This window comes from Pseudonaja textilis, chromosome 2 (assembly GCF_049901715.1).
Source record: "Pseudonaja textilis isolate UNSWEBS1 chromosome 2, rPseTex1.2, whole genome shotgun sequence".
NCBI lineage: Eukaryota > Metazoa > Chordata > Lepidosauria > Squamata > Elapidae > Pseudonaja > Pseudonaja textilis.
The window spans coordinates 144,603,853-144,626,292 of record NC_141991.1 but is presented as its reverse complement, the minus strand read 5'-3'; the positions used below and the strand labels follow the sequence as shown (position 1 = coordinate 144,626,292).

General features: G+C 41.8%; 2 protein-coding genes across 5 annotated transcripts; one reads left to right on the top strand and one right to left on the bottom strand.

Annotated features, from left to right (window-relative positions):
• The first annotated feature begins 12 nt into the window (after positions 1–12).
• Positions 13–7,016, top strand: PQBP1 (polyglutamine binding protein 1). Of its 3 annotated transcripts, none has more exons than XM_026711575.2 (7): positions 13–613; positions 1,798–1,908; positions 2,127–2,238; positions 3,879–3,988; positions 5,268–5,378; positions 5,495–5,555; positions 6,254–7,016. In XM_026711575.2, exons 2-7 carry the CDS (start codon positions 1,842–1,844, stop codon positions 6,408–6,410), a joined length of 618 nt encoding a protein of 205 aa, XP_026567360.1. In that variant the 5' UTR covers positions 13–613; positions 1,798–1,841; the 3' UTR covers positions 6,411–7,016. The 3 variants fall into 3 exon arrangements, with proteins under 3 accessions (XP_026567360.1, XP_026567362.1, XP_026567363.1); XM_026711577.2 differs by having other exon boundaries at positions 318–553; XM_026711578.2 differs by having other exon boundaries at positions 357–376.
• Positions 6,957–21,840, bottom strand: SLC35A2 (solute carrier family 35 member A2). Of its 2 annotated transcripts, none has more exons than XM_087925691.1 (5): positions 21,703–21,840; positions 18,910–19,092; positions 17,266–17,417; positions 15,414–16,135; positions 6,957–8,282 (listed from the first exon to the last, which is right to left on the bottom strand). In XM_087925691.1, the coding sequence occupies exons 1-5, from the start codon at positions 21,755–21,757 to the stop codon at positions 8,255–8,257; spliced, it is 1,140 nt and encodes a 379-aa protein (XP_087781817.1). In that variant the 5' UTR covers positions 21,758–21,840; the 3' UTR covers positions 6,957–8,254. The 2 variants fall into 2 exon arrangements, with proteins under 2 accessions (XP_087781817.1, XP_087781818.1); XM_087925692.1 differs by lacking the exon at positions 6,957–8,282 and adding an exon at positions 20,345–20,551 and having other exon boundaries at positions 13,494–16,135; positions 21,703–21,803.
• Positions 21,841–22,440: the final 600 nt, after the last annotated feature.

Below are 22,440 nucleotides of genomic sequence, written 5' to 3'. Positions count from 1 at the left end.
TGGAAGCCGCTCGCGCTTCGGAAAGTAACCGACGGTTAGCCTAACGTCGCTCGCTGGTTGGTTCCCCCAGGAGTGGAAAGCAAACGGAGGGGGCGTGGTTTTCAAACGCTCGGATTGACAACTGAGGAACAAACGAGAGGGGGAGGAGTTACAACACAGATCCGAACTGTCGCGCGCGTGTGGGGTGCCGCCCTTGTAACTGTAGCTTCCCTCCTTTGGCCGATCAAGATAGGAAGTTGAGGGGTGGGGTGGGGTCGAAGGATGCGATCAAGATCTGTTTTTCGTCACTACCGGAGGAGGCGGAAACTAGCTCTGATAGGCTTAAAGAAGGCGCCGAAGAGGACGGACCTAATTGAGACTTCTTACCCGGGGATTGGTCAGTTGGTTTTTTTCACGTAGCGATGACGTTCGACCAGGCGAGGGGATTGGGAAAAGCGTAGTAGGAGGGGTTTTCTGTTGGGCCGCGGATTGGTGGAAGTGTGTCACGTGGAGGTGGCTCCTGGAGCCGCAGGAGCGGCTTCGAATCCGGTAACGGGAAGGGGCTGTTTGTGAGGTGAAGGGGTTTTCCTTGAACGCGCGGGCGGCCGCCTGACCCTCTGGGGCGGATAAGGAGGTGAGGCTGAGGAATTGTTGGGGGTGTCAATTGAGACCGTTTGCGAGACTTCTCGTGAGCCTGAGCCGAGAGGGCTTTCAAGGATCACTTCTGACACAGAAACGACGATCAACAGAGCTTCGTTAGGCAAAGGTCCTGACCTTTTCAGAGTGGGATAAAATACGTTAAACATGGAAAGAACTCTCGTATTTGTCCTCTTCGTTTGTATTCGGGCAGAATATAATTTCTTAAAAAAAAAAATCACGGTTAGAGTATGAATATGATCATTTTACAGTTGGTCCTCGACTTATGACCACAGTTGAGCCCCAAATTTCTGTTGTGGAGATATTTGTTAAGTGAATTTGGCCCCATTTTTTCCCCTCTTGCCTCGGTTGTTAAGTGAATCGCTGCAGTTGATTAAGTTGGTAACCTGGTTGTTAAGTGAATTGGGCTTTCCCCATTGACTTTGCTCGTCAGAAGGTCGCAAAAGGGGATCACGTGACCTTGGGACATAGCATCAGTCATCAGTAGGAATCAGTTGCCAAGCAGCTGAAGTTTTGATCACGGGGATGCTGGAAAGGTAAAGGTGAAAAAACGGTCATAAGTCACTTTTTTTCAGTGCCGTTGTATCTTTGGTCACTAAGTGAACTGTAGAATGGAGTCTGACCTGGTGTGGCAGCAAATTCATCAGCTTGGTAAGAATTGGATCAGTACATTCCCAAGGTACAGGCTAAACTTGCAAGATTCTGTTGCAATACCCAAGATCAATGAAATAATTTTAGCCTTCTTATGGAGTTGATTTCCTAGTCCAATCATCTGGTGGGGCTATTACTAAGCTATCCATTTTACATCATTCCAAATTATGATTTAAGTTGGTGAAAGGGAATCAAGTACATATTTAAAGATTGTACTGGATTCCTAAGGAAATTATTATTGGATTTATATTGCCGCCTATTCGCCCATGGTGACTCAAGGCGGCTTACAAATGCATGTAGACAAGAAAAAAAAAAGGTATAAATCGCCCGAAGTGGTGCCCTGCTGGATTATATCCACCATCTGTCTTAAACATTGAATCCCACATAGTCTGGAAAATACTATTAAAGAATTCTGGTATGAAAATTTATGGAGTAGTGTGCATGTTCTGGAAAGAGTAATGATAAGCACTAAATGTAATGTCTGACATTTCTCTGTCTGCTCAAATATAGAAAAGTGATTGGAAAAGGAACATTTGCACATCTGCTCCGCTTTGATGCCTCTGCCTGTGGCACTGCAGTCCCGCCTAGCCAGGCGAGGCCTGCTGAAGCATGTAGAACCTGGTAAGTACAGGGGGAAAAAATAGGAGGAAGATAACTTGTGTGGGCTGTCTACAAACCAAGGATGAGCTACAGGGATAGCTCCCAGGAACTACAGCTGGTTAGTTACCAAGGCATTATTTGGGCTCTCTAAAATTGGTATCCAATCTAGATTGTGCAATTTTGCCACCTGTTGACCCCATGTTTTTTTTCAAGCCTGATTCTGTTTCTTTCCATATAAGAGCCAGAAGAGGAAATAATTGCAGAAGATTATGATGATGATCATGTTGACTATGAAGCCACAAGAATGGAGAACCTGCCACCAAACTGGTACAAAGTCATTGATCCTGTTTGGTAAGCATATAGTGAGTGCTCAGCATGCCGTGATAATGATTTCTATCAAGAGTGTTTTTTGTCTGTGCTCGCAAGATTGGTACCACTATTTATCAGTACCCAATCAGGGAGATGTTTCTGGTTCTGTTAGCTGATCTCTGAAACTTGAAGGAGGAAAGATGTGATGGTTCTAGAAGGCTACTTTGTGCGGTCTAGCCATTGCTGAGTTGGCAAAGTTTTTATTATTTTTCATATCTCTGGTCCAGCAGAATATTATTACTATGACATATATTTTTCCAAGTCTAGAGACTTGGGGTACATACAGTATTAATACAGTACAATAGGATTTAAAAGCAAAAAAATCAATTAACATAATATGGAAGTAGCTAGATGCCTAACTGAAAGGTTATGCTTTTATGTTCTCTGAAGAACACTGGGAAAAGAAGGTCCAATCCATATTACTGAGTAAGCTGTTACGTTTACACGATAGATGGTGTTTGTTAGGTTGGGAGGGGAAACGTTCTGTGTCTGAAAATTTTGATTATGTTACCTAGATTGGAATCAGAATATTATACCAGCCTGTGAATTGTGTTAACCATGTTGATGATGTTGATGTGTCATGAAGTTGATGTTGACTCTTAGTGATCACATAAATAAGTTTTCGCTAGCATAATCTTGATCCTTCAGGTCTTCCTGAATGAAGGGTGAATGATGCACCCATTACTGCTGTAACTGAGTCTGTTCAGCTCGCTGCTGATCATTTTCTGTTTCCTCCCACCTTTCTCAACATTGTAGACTTTTCAAGAGTGCTTGGTCTTTGCATAAGGTGTCCAAAATATGATCATTCACGCCATAAGTAAAAACTCTGAATTGATATGTTACTTGATCCATATGTTTGTTTTCTTAACTAAGCCAGGTATATCAAACTTGATTTGGTTGAGGGCTGCATCAGGGTTGTGTTTGACCTTGAGTGGGCATGGCCAGGGTAGGTGTGGCCAGCTCAACATCACTCGTGTTGCTCACCTGTGGTGGCCTGAGCACTCTGTCAGCAAAAATGGGCTCCCAAGCTCCATTTCTGGCTGCAACAGCTGCCTGCAACCCTCTGCCAGTGAAAACAGAGCTGGGGAGGGCCATACGTGGCCTTCTCAAACTCCGTTTTCCCTGGCAGAGGCACCATAGGCCGTCCTTTGCTGTTTCCAAGGCCAAATCTAAGCACTCTGCAGGCCCTTGACACCCCTGATCTAAGCTAGCTATCCTGCTGCTTAAAAGTCTAGCCATTGCTTTCACAGCATGTCACAGGCACATAGTGTCATTTTGTCATTTTGATCTTTCTAGAATCTGAATATCTTTGATCTTTCTCAGAATCTGAATATCTTCACAACTATTCTACCAAATGCTAGGCTGCAGCTTATTTCTTGGCTGCCTGTTGGCAGCTAATCCTAAAAACAACACCCAATTGTAAGCAGGGAATTGTGGAAAAAAACAGTGGGGTATCAGTCTAACTAAAATAAATTCAGTTTTCTGAAGTTAAATGCCGGTGATTATTTTACAGAAAGTGTTGAGTATACGTTTTAGTGTTTTTGGAGAATGGGGGAATTTGGGGTTTTGATCTATTGCTATTGGCTCTGGAAGTAACAAATATAGTTCTCTTCTGCTCGTAGCTGCCTCCCTTATTATTGGAACATAGAAAGTGATCTGGTTTCATGGCTCTCACCTAATGATCCCAACTCTGTGGTGACCAAAGCAGCCAAGAAGTTGAAGAACAACTTAGGTAAGAATGTTTTGTTTTATATAGTGTTTTGCGGGTGTAAGTGTAGATCATAACAGGAAAACTATACATTGATCTGAATAGGGGAATTAATCTTTGAAAGCACAGAAAATTTGATCTGGCTTCTGGTGAGAATGAACGTATGCCTGAGGCTACAAAGTGGGGATGGATAACCTATGGCCTCTGAACACCCCTTCTGCACTGGCATTTTTATTTTGGTTGCTCTTAAACAAAAATGTACAAAAGTAGTAAGCATATAGAAGTAGTCCTCAGACCACAATTGGAACCAACTCAGTTAAATAAAGTGATCCCTAAGTGAAACCATGAGTGTTGGTATGATTCCCCCTCTATTTTAAAAGGAAAAAGAAACTCTAGATTGAAATGGAGTGGTGCATTTCTCCATCACTTTGAGGTGGGAAAGAAGTAAAAAAAAACCCAGCTATCTAAAAACTTGAACCATACCAGATTCTCTGACCACAGTGAATCATAATTGTTATACCCTCCTCCCTCCTTCCCTCCCTCGAAACATTGGGTCAAACAGAAGATATGTGCAGTCATGAACAGAGATGATAATGGAAGCATGGAGTTAACAGCAATTTGATTTGGAGTCATTTAACAGATAATACTCGGGGGGGAAAAAGATAGCTTCATCTACTCTCTGCCACAGTAGCTTGTTGCATCATAGCAAGTAGTCAGTGGGCAATTTTATTTTATATGAGAGGAAATAGATCGTTGTACTCACAGTGTTCACCAGCAGTAAAAGGCTATTAAAATTGCCTCAATGACCTTCTCCCCCTTTCTTTCACAAGGAGTCGTGCATGCTGCTGTTTTGATATTTAACTTGTTTTGGAGCTGTTAAGGTGGTGTTGGGTGGCCATTGATTCTGCTGCTTCTGGGCAATTCAGTTTTCAAAAAGATTTCCAAAGCAGGGGGAATCTACTTACAGGTTGTCCTCATTTAGTGACTGCCTTATTTAGCAACAGCGATGAAAAAAGTAACTTTATTACCAATACTAGCATTTACAACCTTCAGAGGTTTGTAAAGCAAAGGAAAGCTGAAGTAAGACCATACAGAAAGTCATGGTTTTGTGTAGCGACCACTTAATCAAGCTGTTGGTTCCAATTGTGGTCTCTAACCAAGGACTGCCTACCTGTGCTGGACTCCAATGTCTACTTATCTACATTATTGTTTAAGAATAACCAAAAGAAAAACGACAGTGCAGAAGAAAAAGGCAAGTGGTAGACTGTCAGAAAACTAAAACTAAAATATTCATCTCCTTTAGATGCTGAAAGCAAAACGGAACGGTTCCACGATAAGGTGGAGCGGGAAGAGGTGAAGGAACGTCGCTACCACCGGCGGGAAGAACTAGCCCCCTACCCTAAGAGCAAAAAGGGTAAGAGCAGATGCCCTACTACCCTGAGCTCCCAAAGGTGTTTTGGCTAGAGGCATATCCTCTTAGCCCCAACGTGATTGTCAAACTCTGGCATCCCTCTTGTCTGTCTTCTGCAGCAAGCCGAAAGGATGAAGAACTTGATCCTATGGACCCCAGTGCTTACTCAGACGCTCCTCGGTGAGTCTGCTCAATAGAAAGCTCCCCCTACTGCTAAAGCCGAGTATCGTTGCGGAAAAATGGCTAGATTGGCAGATCAGCAGTACTAGGCCCTGGGAGAGGACAAATGGGTCCAATTTCAGGTTTGTTTGTTTTTTTAAATGTGAATAGCTCCCTGCTGGATCTTAAAGAGCTTTCACTAATCAGAAATAATGATTGGACTATATCTTTCATTGCTCGGATTTGATATATTATGGCAGTTTTGTGTGTTCCAGTTGTCTGCTGGAATTATCAGTGAGATGCATTCAGGCATTTTAAATTACCCATTTTATATTTTAGCAGACTTTTCTAACATCTGTACATAAATTATGTCCAAGCATAACTTGTATGATCTATCAGGACTACAAACTTGCTTTTTCTATGGAAAGATGGGTTATAAGGAAATGAATTTTCTATCTCTGTAACTACATTCTTTCATTTTCTCAAACTTATACCAATCGGGCGCTCAAAGTGTTGGCGTCTTATGGTGTTCATGGCATTTTAAAGGTCACCAGACACTTCAGGCTGTTTTAAGTGCTGAGAACTACGGTAGGAGAGTGGATGCAGTGGGGTAGGACCAAGGCTAGATGAAGTTAGAAAACAGAGTCATAAGGGCCAGTGACAGAGTCGGAGAGCAGTCATTGATGCCAACTTTGTCTCCATCTTTTCTACCTCTCAAGGGGAACCTGGTCCACGGGGCTGCCCAAGCGAAATGAAGCCAAAACTGGTGCAGATACCACAGCCGCCGGCCCACTGTTCCAGCAGCGCCCTTATCCAAGCCCTGGGGCAGTCTTGCGTGCGAACGCAGAAGCTTCTCGAGCCAAGCAGCAGGACTGAGATGCCCACTGCTCCTTTTATCCGTGAATGAATTGGAGCGTTAAGTTCTGACTCCTTTTTGGACTACAGACTGGACCGGCGGTAGCCTTTCCAAATCTTTACAACAACTCTGGCATGTCAGCGGTAAGAGAGGCTGATTTTTGTCGTTCAATGGCTTCCGAAAAGCTGCACATTCCCAACATCTTTGGGGCTTTCAGGAGGCATTGTTTCCCTGCAGAAGAAGTTTTTACATGTTTGACCTGAGTGACCTCTGCAGGGAACAGTCTCCTCACCGGTCTCCATCTCCTTCTCCCATCCCACTTTGAATTTCTCAAAAGAGAAAAAAGTTGAGAGAAAACCTGCTTCGGTTTTTCCCACGTAACAATTTTTGATCAGCTTATAATATTTGTATAGCGTAAAGAAAAACGTTTGAAAAGAGGTTTGTAGAGTCTGGCCAGTAAGGACCAGCCAAGGCAAGGAGACGGAAGACAGAATGCCTCTCCTCCCCCAGCTCAGAGTAGCTGTAAGACTCTTTGATTCCACTGAAATGATCAGATGACACCTGGGTTGGCTTGCTTTAGAAATCTGTATTATGCTTTTACAAGAATAAATAAAATATACAAAGTTGCCTAGTGAGTATATTTAAAATGTAACACGTTAGTTCCATATAGCTATCTCAACACTGCCTTTATAATGCAATTAATACTTGATAGGATGCTACAGTTCTGCGCAAATATATGGCTGGGGATAGGGAGTAAAAAAAATAAATACTGTCTCTCCCTTTGCATGAGGGGAGGGAAAGGCTCAGTGCACAAAGAGAAATGGAAATGGAAAGCCAGGAGAAGTCAATATGTTGTCTTCTTTTTAGTCTCCAAAGGCTGGATTTGCCCAGGCCAGACTTTTGCCAGCTCAGCTGCGGAAAGTAATGCAAAGTGAAGCCATGGAATTTAGACTTGGTTAGTCTCTGCTGCAGATTCTCAGGTGGAATAGGAGCAAAATCAAAAGCCTTGGACAAGTTACAACTCCTTCCGATAATGTCTGTCATTCGGAACAGAATGGTGGTTTGGAATCAATCTCAGTTCACCAGAATCAGGGCTAAACGTGGTTCACACATGATTGTTTTCTTTCTTAAACTCACTCATCCTGCCACATAGGACCATTCTGTAATTAACATTAATATCACAAGTTTTTGAACTTACAAAATTTGCTGCTCCACCCCACCTCCCCACCCTGTCCCAGCTGTATTGTAAACAAAACGGAATAGGGGAAGGTGAAAGAAAACAGCCCAAGTCTGAAGTTGATCCTTAGTGTTGCAAGTGTAACAGACTCCTGGCAGAATTTGGCAAACCCTAGGAACAAACTTTAGAATTCAAATTGCACACCAGGCTACTGAGACAATCAATTAAGGGTATTGCTTCATTAAAAAAATAATTGGCTCTAATAGCTCCTTTACTCCTCTGGAAAGATATAACTGATCATCAAAATCAGGGGTGTCAAACTCGCATCATCACGTGACGTATCGCGACTTCCCCTTCGCTTAGCTGGACATGGGTGTGGCCAGCGTGTGACGTATCCGGGCTGCGGGTTTCACACCTCTGATCTAAATGAATCATTCAATTTCTATTGGAACCCCTAGGGTTCAGCCCTGTGCCTGAGTCAGATCTTAATCGGAGGCCAGTTCAGCTTGCTAAAGTGCATCAGGCAACCAAAAGGCACATCGGAGAAACTTAGTCCCGTCTTTCCTGTGCGCTCAGTGCCATGAATTGTTCTGCATCTTGCAAGCGCAGGTAGAAGATTTCGTTAATCTAGAAAAGCATCATGGCTGAAATTCTGCGGAAGTCTTCAGTGGCGCTTTTTCTGCTGCTTTAAGAACCTTTTTCTTTAGCTGAGACCCTGAAAAAAAAGCAGAAGAATGGTTAAGCTCAGTCGGGGACAGGACCTGGAGATCGGTCAACCCTTAGAATATTCCATCTACCTCTAAGCAAATTAGTTATACTCACTTTCCCCAATCTGGAAATGGATTCACTAATCTAGAGGATATAGGGGAAGGGGGATCCCTCATATGTTTTCTTCCTCTGCAATTTATTCTTTCCCAAAATCAGGAATTTAGATAAAAGAAACTTTATTACTACTCTAGCCTTGGTTACCGAATCCTATGGATTTGAACATGCACTCTACCAATAAACAAGCATGGATAACATAGAACAATATCCCTTGGGGTTTTATAAGTCTTTAATTGACTTTCTGAGAAGGCCCTTCACTTTGATAATGGGATTTGATGCTCAAACAAAACCAGAAATAAATATATATATATATATATATATTGTGTGATGATGGTAGGTGGCCCTAAGTTGAGGATCTTACTCTTTCAGAATTGCCATTGTCCAAAACATTGAAAACAGCAAGCTTCTAGCTCTTATGCCAGATAGTTTGAATAGTGGCTGGGTTCACATACTGCAATAAACCATGATAATTTTGATTTACTGTGATTTTTGAACACAATCATGGTTTGTAAACAATTTATAACTGAATGTATTAATGCAAATCCCATTTTAACTCTGGTTAAAATATTCTCAGTCTGTTGGGCCTTGGTGTTACCAATTGAAATTTAATCAAATAAGCCGTTTTTCCTAGTCTGCAGGTATCAAAAACATTCTGCAACAGGCAGCAATAACAACTGTGGAGTCCTTGGTTACTCTGTGAGCCTGGTGGCTTTCTTGGAAGACATTTTATTATCAAATTAAGTAACTTCATCAGTGCCAGGAATAACAAAAAAACACATTTCAAGTTTGGATATATTAGAAAATGAATTTTGCCTAGAAAGCAAGAGCCAACTATGTCACAGGCGTATAACTCCAATGATTTCTTGTTTTTGTTTTTTATATTTGTCTGTTACAGTTTTCCCAAGTTCTTTATACTTACGAGGGCTTCAAAGACATTCAGCTGGGACACTGGGGATAGGAGGGGTATTAGAGGCAAAATAGCAGGCAGAACTGGGCAGATTAAAATCCTGCCCCATCTTAGGTTCACATAGAGAGACTGGGGCATGATCATCCAGTTGTGCTCCCATTTTTACACTATTAACACCTTGTGGATATCCCTAGAAAAAGATCTCTTTGATGGTTAATTAAACCATCCAGCAGGACTGGAGAGCATGCCATTGGTTTTCTCTCACTTGAGACTTGAATTCAGCTTAACTTCTTTGTTGGTTGTGATAGCTTTGCTAAGTATGGTATCCTTAGACCACATGGTAACCTGCCAGAATGGGTAATCTGTGGCCTTCCAAATAGCAAGGAACTACAACTCCCAGCATCATTGCTAACCAAGCTGGGTGGGAATGTTGGAGTGGTGGTTTGGTAACATTTAGAATACAATATGGGATCAACTCTATTCCTGATAGTACATTTGGATCAGGAAAGGCAACATCAAAGCTCTGTTTATTGGAGAGTTGTCCCCTTCTAACTAGAGCCACCTAAAGTGGTTGGAGTGAAGTGAGCAAAGAATGCATCTGAATGCATTCTATGAGAAGATCCAAAATTTAGTAGTTATTCCATTTGTACACTTTATAGATTAGGGGAAATGGCACCTATTTGGCAAAGAGGAATCATGCAGCTTCCATGTCATATAAGCAATGGCATATTTTTAAAAGCACATTATAACAGTTTGCTGTGTTTCAATTACATCCTCAGCCGATTATCCCAACCAATTGGTTTACTCAGATTCCTGGGTTTGCAGGATGCACTGAATTATAAATGAATTGGTCTGTCAGAATTGACACGAGGCTAAAATGTTTAGTGGTTTATGGGACATTGTGTCCTTATTTTAACAAGGTTGCTACGACAATGTTGTCACAGTAACTAGGATACTGACCTATTTAGTACTTCCTCCTTTTGCTCCTTGAGCCAGATCTGTAAATATGTACAGCCATAATAAATCATGCCAACAAGCAATGTAGTTTGAGCCAAAAACAAACAAGCCCCAAGTTGGGGGAATATTATTTTGAATTCTTTTCATGCAACAAACTCCAATTAGAAATTAAACTTAGAAGGAAAAGCCCTGCTTTAGCTGCAGTTTTAGGAAAGAGTTAAAAATTAAAGCAAGCATTGAAAAATATAGATATAACTCATTCAAGGCAGTGTAGGATGGCTTCAGATTAAGCATACCATTGAAAAGGACAGGCTCTTTCAAGGACCTCCATTCTATGACACTATACTATATTTCAGCTGCAGAATCAAAACTATGCCCAAACAAACTTTATCTGTATTGTCCTTTTTTTCTGCAACTCACAAAACTGGGTGTTCCTGATCACTTTTTTTTTAAAAAAGAGCAATAATTTTCTCTCATATCTAGCAAAAAATAGTGCCAAAACAGGAGTTATCTCCACAGCAGTTGCCTGTTGTGTGGAGCAAGCAAATATCTCAACTTGCATTTGAAATGGACTCCCAAAGAGAACCTAGACATTGCACTAAGACATAATTGTGGCTTTCTTAGTTGGTTAGCATGTTGTTTGAATCAAATCCATTTCAGTTAATTGATATTTATTAGTTCATTATTAGTTCAACAATGGCTCAGCATTTTGTGCAAAAACTACGTAGGCATTTATTCAATAAACTCATAGTTAAGCGTAATATGTGAACCATGACAACTTTTTCTGCCTGGAAAGTAGCCACAGAACTCACAATATTAATAGCATTTTGTAGGAAATAACAGCAAACAACTGCTGGTGGTTCTAATCTAATTATAAATTAGTGCTCAAATATGAACTCCAAAGCAGCAAAAATTTGTCAGTACTGTTACAAATCCAGAATGGAGAAGTGGTAAAATCCCCAGGTAGTGAAAATTAATAGTGAAAATTAACATTAATAGTAGTGAACATTAATAGTTGCAGGAGAGGCTTAGGGCTTCCCAAGAGGTATGCAGTATATTCATTTGGAGCTACCCAGAAAACAGACTGTAGTTAAGTCTGTTCGAATCCTAGCAGGGTATGGCTGCTGATGAGAACTAAACAGCTTGAAATAGACCTAGTCTCCCTTTATTTCTTTGTTGGTAAAACATAAATTTAACACAAAAATAGTTTTCGCTAAGCAACTGCCTGCGAAGGTTCCTGGATTGGGGCTAAAAGGCAAAAGCGGAAGCAGTATGCTTCCAGTATGCTCTGTCCCATAATTGGGTACACCAGGTTGCTCTAACAGACCAGTCTCACCGGGAAAAAAAAAAAAAAAAAAAAACATTTAGGCTGTAGTTAAATTCATCTATCAATGCTGAAGACAATCTAGTTGCGGTACAGAAATTCCTCTGGTCTGATTTGGCTCAGCGACTCCTAGCTATTCATCCGCAGCTCGCATCAAATATTTTACCTGACCCTGGGTGGATTCTGCAACTTTTTTTAAAAAAAATCAGTGTTCTAAAAGCAGTAGTTGAGGGCTTCCAAATTTATCAGTTAAGCAAAATTTGCATTGTTTTGCTTACTTTTAAACTTTCTTCATCCTTATGAATAAGTTTCCGGTATTCTTGTGAGATAAGGAAATATTGGAGACCACAGAAAATCCATTCGATGAATTTTTGAAAATGCAATTTAATCCTGTTTATTGGCCACTAAAATTCCACAGCCGTATCTTTAAAAGCTTCGAGGACAGCTTTTTTCCAGATCCACTTGGAGATCTCAAGACTGACCTAATCCCATGCTACTTACCTACTGCTCTTCTCCACGGAAACCACAAGGTTTCGGTCTTTGCCATTTTACTTCTCTACTTTAGTCATGGGGAGGGGAGGATCAATTCAAGGAAGCAAATCTGTCATCTGCAGTCTGAGGTGGTGCATCAGAGCTGGCAGAATGCTACATTGGGCCCCAGGCTCACTGAGCCTCAAGGGGAATGCACCTCACCAACACGACCCCACTTTCATGTACTCCAGATCTGGTTCCTTGGAATAAATCATGGGTCAAAGAAGAGGAGTAATTATCTATGTTGCTACACTGTGCCCGCTATGTTTTCTCCCTCCTTCTGCACCCTCAGTCAAACTTCATTGGAACTTCTTTTCCTAGGAAGGGTTTCTTAAAGAAATTCAGATTTCCCCAGCATCTGGTAGTAATTTTCTAAAAAAAATAAATAAAAAATACAGCTCATGCCTACTAGGCAAATATCCAGAGAAGTAGGGAGCAAAGAAAAAGCAGGTCAGCAGAACCTCGTGCCTGCAAATTTGCCTCTGGACTAGAGATGAACAATCTCTGGATCACGACAGCGTACCCTTAATTCTCCTGGGAAAGAGGGCTACTGAAGACTTAAGTGCAAAGTAGGCAAAACTATCTTGTGGGCTGGAATCCCCCCCCCCCAATTTGGAAACCGTTTCGGTTTTACAGTATCAATAACAGGAAATTGCTTCTGTCCCGTTTGACTGGGAGGGGAATCCTACAGTTCTAGGGACCCAATCTTCTACTTTGGGTTTAGGTGTCTAAGCCCCGAAGTTCAGATGCAGCATCCAAACACCTGAGGTGGAACTTAACTGTTGGTACAGTCAAGCTCAACTTATTAGAGAGTGCTATTTATTCTTAAATCAAATGGAAGAGTAAGGCTATGGCTGTTCCTTCTGATAGGGATGTGCTATCTGAGGCTTCGAGGCTGTCAGTGGTCATTTAAAAACATGAGTGTGGCCCCAAAAACCCTTTTAAAAGCTGCCACCAAACTGCAACGTTTTGAATGGCTTTCTGCACTTCAACATGCCATCACGTGCATGTATTATTTCAGGTACATAAGTCATTACATTCCAACTGACTCACAGGTATGGTGAAAAACACTATGCCAGCCTTTTTTTTATTTGTTTGTTTGGATGCCCACCAACTGGTTTGAACTACAGTTCCTATCATCCACCCCCAAGCCAATCAGCTCTTTGGCCACAGGCTGACTGGGGTGGGGAGGGAGACTACCAGGCTGATGAAGGCTGGTCAGAATTCTGGCTCAGAATCGCATCAATCCAGCTGACCTCAATCTGAGAAGGCTGTCCCATCCTTGCCCCAGCCATCTCCCAGTGTTAATAGGGTTAGACATGCAGCATGAGACAGATCTGCCATTTTCAAGGCTTCCTCAATCATTAAGCAGGAAGGCTAAATAAATACACGCTCTTTATTCATCTGTAATTTATGTACATTGACAAACAGTACAGGCTTTCTTTGATTGTTTTCCTTAAAAAAGCAGAATTCATAAAAAAATGATTAGCAATGTAAAAAAACATGTACATACACACTCACACACATCATGGTGACTTGTGTTTATTCTTCCCATTTCAAAAGGGAAAAAGAATTCACCCAACACTCTCCCACCCCCTTCATACACATTCCAGGGTTAGTGTACTTCCCCCCTCAACCAACAAACCTATACAAATCTCATTGTATTTCTAGATAAAACACCTAAGGATTAAGGAGTTGGCAGTTCACACCCCAAAAAGCCTCGTGTATTAGCATAACAAGGAAACTGAGGCAGAGGAGGGCTCCAACTTCTCAGAATCTCAGCCTCTCCTTCCTGTTGCTTTTAGGTTCAAAATGTACACAACATGTGAACCATCAAGCTGGACAATTAGTGTGCGCCTGTACAGATGGTTGCCTGGGAAGGCAGATCAAAGGGAGACCTCTTGGGGTTAGGATGGGAGAAGAGGGAGGACACATACTTGAAATGGGCTTAGATGTTCACTAAGAACCCTGTTTTCATTTAATCACCTCTCCTCCTCGCAAAGTACAAAAGAAAGGAATGGCACTCAGAGTCTTAGCTTCTGCTCCACAGGCTCCTCAGTGGTTGTCCTGGAGTTCCAGAAGGCCAATTTTGGCTTTCTAATAGCCACAACACCAGCAGATGGTCATCCTTTTAATCTCTGGCTGATGCAAATTCCCCTTCCCATACTGTATAGACATCATATGCTCATATCTGGTGGCTCTACCCTAATAACCTTTACCCTGAGATTCTTCTTACTTCAAGCCAGGTGTGCCTTATGTGAAATGAGACAATCTGTTCCAGTCCATCTTCTCTGTCCGTAACAAAACAAATTAATTACTAATGATTCAACATTTGCCCGGTAACTCCCAAACATTTAATATTCTAAACATAAACTGAAGGAAGGAAAGAATTAACTACACCTCAAACTTGGTTCCCTTTCCACAATGGTTCAACAGCAGAGCTGGAGAAGGAACAAAAACAGAAGGCCTAGCAACTCAAATACCCAATACCTTGTTTTCACTGGCCTGGTACTGCCACACACACACACACACACACACACACACACACACCCATACACAACCTTTCTTGTTCACTTTTCATCTGCTTACAGTAGATACATTTTTCAATTTTTGAGCAAACAGCTCTAAACAAGCTAATTCCTGTTACTTTCATACACCTGGCATTTAAAAAAACCATTTGTATGTTCGCAAAGGGCAAATGACATGTTTCTTCACATTTCTCTCTTTATGTGCTGATATATATCCCCCTCTCAATCCTTCTTCTGACTATATCTTGTGATTGTGTACTTTTATTAGAAGTACACTTCTTTATAAAATTTCTTCCTGCTGACCAGACATAAGGAAGTTCTTGGGACAGAATATTCCCAAAACAGTTCTGCCTTGAGTTGCGTTTCAGGAGGCAATGTCACCAAGTGCAGGACAGAGAGGAAAGTTAGAAGTCGAAGAGAAGGTGAACAATTCAAGCAAACAATGGCAGGTACCAGCTGAAGTGTGTGGAGAATTATACATAAACATGTAATTGGACAAAATAACAATTTATGGGTCTATAAAGCTGAATAAGTTGGGAAGCAGATGAGAGAAAAAGGAAGACAATATGAGTGGTCAGCAGACAGCGGAGAACATAAAGACCAAGGCAAAGAGGGGGAGGAGATGAAAAAGCAGAGAAGACCTAGGGAAAGAGAGGCCAGAAGTGAAAAAGATGGACACTGCAAAAAGGGCTCCAGGTTTTGGGAACCTTCACAAGAAACCAGTGACAGGTAATGCAGGAGGTGTTCCGTTCTTCTCAACTGATCAGTACTGACTTGGACAGGAAGCCGTCTGTAGTCACGGAAGGAAGTTCCTTGCTTTGTGCTCCATGGCCCTGCTGCTGGATAGCTGCACCCACCAGGGATCGACTGGACAATGGTCCCTTGGGCAAGCTGTACAGATAGACAGCCCCTATGACCAGGCCTGCTCCTAGGGCAAAGAGTAGGTTGAGGTGGAAGTCAAAGAGGTAGATAGAAGCCACGGTGGACACCACAATGGAGAAGGAAGTGGCAAAGCCCTTGAGGATGTTGTCGGCGTATTTCACAACCACTGCCACCAAGAGGCCACCAAAAGCCTGATTCAGGATCACTCCCCACACCAGTGGGGTGTAGCCAAAGAAGAATCCGTGCTGAGCTACGGCTGCCCCCTCGGTGGACCACAGCCCCAACAGCCCCAGCAAGGTCCCGAAGATGCCCAGTTGGACGTTACGTAGCCAAACCGAGGCTGTGCTGCCTTTGAGGATCTTTTCAAAATAGACCCCAGCAAAGCCAGACGAGAGGCAGGACACCACCACGGCCACAAGTCCCACCATGTAGCTTTGTTGCGTCCCCTGGCCTTTGTGGGCGGGCTTGCCCCCTCCCTGCTGCTGCTCCACCTGGACAATGGCTACGCCGGCAAAAAGCAGCAGGAGGGACAGCCACTGAAGACGGGACAGGCTCTTGCGCAGCATCAGTACCGAGAAGACAGCAGTGGTGAGAATCTTCAGCTGGTAGGTGACCTGGGAAAGGCAGTGCAGTTTAGTAGCCACCCCAATATATGCCATGAATCAGGAAGCTGCCTGCCACCAAGCCAGGGGCCTAAGGATTATGTAGTTCTCCTTAGTCCCAGACTCTACATTGTGCATGGACTCTCCAGATTGATGGGACCAGAATTCCCGGCAGCTTGGGGGAGTGGCAGCTCCACTCATCCAGAAGATATCTGGTTAGGGAAAGTTAATCTAAATCACTATAGCGATCCAGATCCCTCTTCAGTTCTTACTCCCTATTTGCAAAATGAGACCAAAATTTCAAAATGCTACCACACTGATTTAATCCACCTTAAATTATTAATCTTACTGGGGGGAAAAAGGAGGTTACTGAAAACTATAGTTGTTTAGAATCAAATATCGGATAGCCAAGATTGTATGTGTACCCTTATTTCATCCCTTAAAAGTGGATTAAAAAGTGGAGATGGCAACGGTTTGGCCAATTCAGCATCCCATCATTGTTTGCTTTCCTTTTTAAAGAGAGAGGAATTCCCTGCTATCTATGGTAGTGCGTCTGTTTGTTTGACAATAACAAGAACGCCTGCTAAGATTTCAGAACCTTGTAATTCAGCATGTTCCCCCCTAATTGATTATCAGAAATGAAGTATATTAGACCAAATCATAAAAATATTCAAAATTGTGCAGAGCAAGAGATTTGCTTAAGTTCCATAATTCACATAAACATCATTTAGCTTTTTCTAAAGACAGAAAACAGGCTCCCTTTGCACATATCCAGGTATATATGGTTTTGAAATAATCGGACATTGGCAGTCCTTTCCAGACAGGTAGCTACAGTTCCCACCTCTGTGGTAAACAACCTTAATGCCACCCAAATAAATGAAATCAAACAATAACACGGGGAACTCATTGTATTTCTAGGTATGTATACAGGATTTCAATAAGAACTGTCCAGGAGACTTAAAGGAATATAATTCAGGATCGCCATCATCATTACTTTGATGTGGGGAAGAGGGACATATTAAAAGAATGGCAGATTATATATAAAGTGGAAGAAACTGAAGGACATTCTCCTTTGGAAAGATGCTTCTAACATTTCCAGAGAGCACCTTAGAGAGGAAGTGACAGTAGGAGGAGCATCTCACCTGGAAGGTAGCTGCTGGCAGGTTGGAGATGGCCACATACTGCAGATTGTTTTGGAGGGTGTAAATGAGAGAAGGCACTGCTAGCTTCAGAGTGTCCATATACTGTACCAAAATGGAATCATACAAAGAGGCACCAAACTGTCTCAGATTACCTGGAAAAGGATACAGACAGGAAACTGTTTCTTGTACATATCAAAGCACAACAGATTTTTTTTAGTCTTATTTGTTTTGACATGAATGACAATTGCAAAAGGGAGAGATCCCTAGTTATTACACATTGCAAATATTTGTTCTTTTCCTGTCCTTGAGAATACTCAGGAAAAAGCAAAAAAAGACAGAACCAGAAATATTACTCTTCCCCGAGGACATGGTGTGCAATAATTCTTCTTTCAGCGCTCAGGCGTAAGAAAAAGTCACAGGTATTTATAATTGAGAGGGGAAGAAACGTCACAGAAATGTTTTTAGTTGTATGTATTGCACATCCTAGAGTTTTACAGCCTAGATCAGGGCTGCCAAACTCCCAGCCCGCAGGCCAGATGCGTCACGCACTGCCCATACCCATGCTGGTTTAGCATGGGGGAGAAAGTCCCAATACATCTTGTGATGCCACCGTGATGACGTTTGACACCCCTGGTCTAGATCCTTTAATTAATTTCAATAAAACCTCTGTGAGTAAGCCCCCTGGCAACAATAAATTGTTCTAGACAGCTCTAAGAAAATGGAGGCTGCAAAAGAGATCAAGGGGAAAAGAAGAAAAATGGTAATTAGAAAGACTGTCTCTGCTGGGGCTTTGATTTTATTGATTTATTCTTTAGGCTTCAGCCACAATGGCTATGACACTCCCTATGTAATAGAATTCTTTATAGAATTCTTTATTGGCCAAGTGTGATTGGACATACAAGGAATTTGTTTTGATGCAAATGCTCTCAGTGTTCATAAAAGGAAAAAAAATACATTCATCAAGAATCATAAGTATAACTCTTAATAGAAGTCAAAGGGTACAAATAAGCAATCAAATCATACTAGGAAACATAATAAGCAATCAAATCAAATTATACTAGTAAATAGTCAATAAAAATACAAGCAACAAAGTTACATTCATGCAGTCATAAATGGAAGGTGGTAGGGAAAGGAAGGATGAGAAGATGAATAGTAATACCCTGTTTCTCCAACAATATGGCCTCTCCCAATAGAAGTCCCAGCATGTTTTATAGGCATGAAATGAAATTAAGCCCCTCCCCCCAAATTAAGGCCTATATTAAAACATGCAAAATGGGGGGGGGGGGGCTTGCCATTAGGAAGTACTTTTGTTGCACACCTGGATAGGGTGCTGCGTGCGTTGACCCCGATACGAAGTGCCCCACCAACGCCGAGGTCAACATCCAACCCATTTTTGTATACAAGTTGCAAGTACTCAATCATGTTATTTAAAGTTATGCTGAGCCAAATCTAGATATGATCATAAGGAATAATGCGCAGGAATGACATAAAAGAGGTTTAGATTTTTCAATTCGACCATTAGATTGGGTCAAAGGCAGAAACACAAATCTCAATTCAGCAAGACTGTTAATGAACATGGAACAAGGTAGGGAGAAGCAATCCCTTCCCCAAGGGCCCCCATTTTCCTTGGTGTGGTATTCCCACCTCGCTTCTGAATAAAGATGAGCAGTAGGCAGGTGATTCCCTTAAGAATTTCAGCCATAACCACCGCTGTGGTAGCAAAGAATCGGTCCCCTGGCAAGGTGCGCACATAGCGAATGCTGAGGATGAGAGAGGCATTTTGCACCACCAAGACTGCTAAACTAATGTACTTCAATTGTCGGTTACCTAGAAAAGGAAGAGTAGAAAACAGCTCAGTATCCTTTTACCAATATCACTCCCCAACAGATTCACAAGAGATACTACTGCACTGAGAACATGATCCCCATCTAAAAACAGCACTAGAAATTTTGATGTAAGAAATAATTGAGAACCTCTGGGTCCCCTCTAAGTTTCTTATATCCGAAACCACTAACATAAATAATCAAGGCTTGAATTCACAGAAACCAACAAACACACATAGACCAATTCCCACCTTCTTCCCTTAAATTCCAGCCCACTAGCTAGGACGCAGAATGGGGATTGTCAAGGTGAGTAGAAGAGGACAATCCTGGCTGACACAAGCGATCTGCAGGCTCTGTTTTATAGTCCCTAGACTCCAGCTTGCACTGTCAAAATTCAATGTCAAAACCACAGGTTTCTGCAGGCACCATTTTTCTTATCAAAATTTAATCCTCCTTTCCATTTAACTTCATTGGGGCTTATTTCATCCCTTAACCTATTACCCCAAAGGGCCAACAATGTCAGCCATCATCCCTGATTAAATTTCCAACACTAGTTTACAGATGCAATCAAAGTTCAAAGCGTAATCCTATAGAGTCAATTGGAAAGTCTGAACCAATCTTGAGGAATGGAAGTGAAAAACTCCAATTTACCCACTTTCATTTTCCAAGAGCAGAAATCTTAATAAATTACTGACCATGTCAAAAGGGAATAGTGTATGTTTTTTGTTTGAAATGTGTCTGGTTTTGATAAATATGAGTGATAAACACTTAGATCCAATACTGTAGCTTCTTGACGTCAAATGGAAACATGTTTTCTCTCTAATTTAATTGGCAAATAACAAAAGTAATTCAGAAGCAATATCTAATGACCCATATCTCAGAACTCCAGCAATATCAAAAAAAGGTTAAGGATTTCCATCCGTCTGTGCTAATGCTTAAATTGGATTTTTTTTCTTTGTTCTTGTGCCTGTCAATTTAAAAGGCACGTTAGACAGGAAGTAGAGAGCAAAAAAAAAGGTGTAACCTTATCTTGCAGAGCAAAATTCCCCTTCTAGGAACAAAAGTTAATTTGTTTCTTGAATGAAAACCAAACAGTAAGGAAACTAATGTAAAAAAAAAGGACTTATTTATAATATGATGCACTTCAAACATAATTGTCTACATTTGGTCTTTAACTTACAACCATTCATTTAGTGACCATCTGAAATTACAACAATACTGAAAAAAGATGACTTATGAGTGGTTTTCATACTTACGACTGTTGCAACATCCCCATGGTCACAATAAAAATCCAGGCACCTGGCAAATGGTATGCATTTATGACAGTTGTAGCATCCTGGGGTCATGTGATTGCCATTCGTAACCTTTTCAGCTAGCTTCCAACAAGCAAAGTCGATGGGGGAAGCCAGATTTGCTTAACAACTTCATGATTCATTTAACAATTGCAGTGATTCACTGAATAACTGTGGCAAAAAAGGTCATAAAATGGGGCAAAACTCACTTTAACAACTGCCCTCTTTAGCAAAGGAAATTTTGAGCTCAATTGTGATAATATACACTACTTTTATATATGAAATGTTTCAAGGAAGTTTGCCTTACAATAAATTGCTCCCTAATCACACTTGCCAGCTTAAAGACAGGACTGTTTTATCCTTGATCTACCACACTAGCTTTCAAATGTATCTACCTTAGCTTGCAGTAATAGTTTTAAAATTATTACGGCGTTTTAAGTAGTCCATTTGTCCACAACAGCAATTACCTGCATCACATGAGGAAACTAACATTAGGAAATTGTGTATAACAATGTTTTCAGGATTATCTCCAATAGCTATTACTTGAAACCTCAAGGGAACTCTTCTTGCAGCCACTATGATAACTACCAGCCCTTCCAATGTACTTTTTAAATTAAGTAATTGGCTAACACACCCCACTCTCAGCAGTAAATGGGTGTCTCTCTCTCTCTCTGTGTATAATGTATATGTATATACATATACATGTGTGTATGTGTATATGTATGTGTGTATATATGTATATGTATGTTTTCTTAAGTTTTTGCGGGTACTTACATGTTGTAGCAACATTGTTTACAACTGTAAAAGTCTGACTCACAGATGAACACAATACAGAAGCCTGATGGCAGATGAGATTCTGCCGAAACGTTGCTACAACTTTAAAAGCACAGCTATAATGACGTGGGAAAATACCCGAACAAAGCTGAATACCATACATGTATATGTATATATGTATATGTATGTATGTATACATACATACACATACATACACATACATGCACATACATGCACACACACACACACACACACACACACACACACAAATATGTGGGAAGAAGGATGTTGAGGACTATTTCATTTCTTGAAGAATTCCTACCCATTCCAGCACATTAGCTACACTTCCCTCTCCTCCCCGAGGCCAAAAACTCAGAGAAGGCTCGCTCGAAGGAAAGGAAAAACCTTTCTGGAGGAGGCAACACAGCCTCACCGTAGGGAGCAGGGAGATTGGAAATCGGTCATTTGGAAAAGATTTGTAATTTGGTGGCTACACAAGGAGAAACTCGAAACGTCCCCACTCCTCCTCCCTCCTCCTCCTCTCTCACCTGCCGTCGCCACCGGACTGTCAACGCCGCCTCCCGGGCCCCCAGCCGCTGCCATGGTGGCAACCGCTGGGCAGCCGAGCTTTCCTACTGTAACGGACACTTCCGCATCCTACTTGCCGGCCTAGTTCCGCTTCCGGGAAAACTTTAGCTAGCCATAGAGATAGCACTGAAAGCGAGAGCGTAGGCGGGGTCAAATTCCAGCTTTGGTAATATTCTTCCTAGAGCGTCCCAACGGGGCCGAGGTGGTGATGTTGACAGAAGAGTTGTACAGTTTTGCAAAGAGAGACGGATCAATTGCGCATTTTTCGACTCGCGAAAACATAAAGTACTGGTCAAGTGTTGGGGTCCTTCTGCAGAAGCCAGAAAGCTGTAGCCCAAGGAAAACTGGATTTTTACAGGGGGCATTGGTCAGACAGGAGGGATGTTGCAATGGGCAAGGAGATGAAGAAGAGGGTTTAGTATGGTGGTTAAGGAACAAGGCTAGAAACCAGGAGATTGTGAGGCCAGTCCCATCTTAGGCATGAAAGCTGACTTTGGGCCAGTCAGTCTCTTTTCAGCCCATGATATCAGGCTTCGGCAACAAACTGGTCAGTCAATGTTGCAACCAGGTCAACCTGATACTCCTGCCTTTTATTTTCACCACAACAACTCTATCCAGTAAGTTGGGCTGAGAGAGACTGGCCCAAAGTCACCCAGCTGGCTTTCATGTGTGAAACAGGACTTGATCTCCTGGATTCT

Excerpts from the sequence above, each read along its gene's own strand:
- PQBP1 (XM_026711575.2), top strand. The coding sequence starts at position 1,842 with ATGCCTCTGCCTGTGGCACTGCAGTCCCGCCTAGCCAGGCGAGGCCTG. Across the intron at positions 1,909-2,126 it reads GCTGAAGCATGTAGAACCTG|AGCCAGAAGAGGAAATAATT; the intron begins GTAAGTACAGGG and ends TTTCCATATAAG. Across the intron at positions 3,989-5,267 it reads GAAGTTGAAGAACAACTTAG|ATGCTGAAAGCAAAACGGAA; the intron begins GTAAGAATGTTT and ends CATCTCCTTTAG.
- SLC35A2 (XM_087925691.1), bottom strand. The coding sequence starts at position 21,757 with ATGGCAGCGGCTGGGGGCCCGGGAGGCGGCGTTGACAGTCCGGTGGCG. Across the intron at positions 19,093-21,702 it reads CAGTCCGGTGGCGACGGCAG|GTAACCGACAATTGAAGTAC; the intron begins GTGAGAGAGGAG and ends TTCCTTTTCTAG. Across the intron at positions 8,283-15,413 it reads ACAGACGGCTTCCTGTCCAA|GGTCTCAGCTAAAGAAAAAG; the intron begins GTCAGTACTGAT and ends CTTTTTTTTCAG.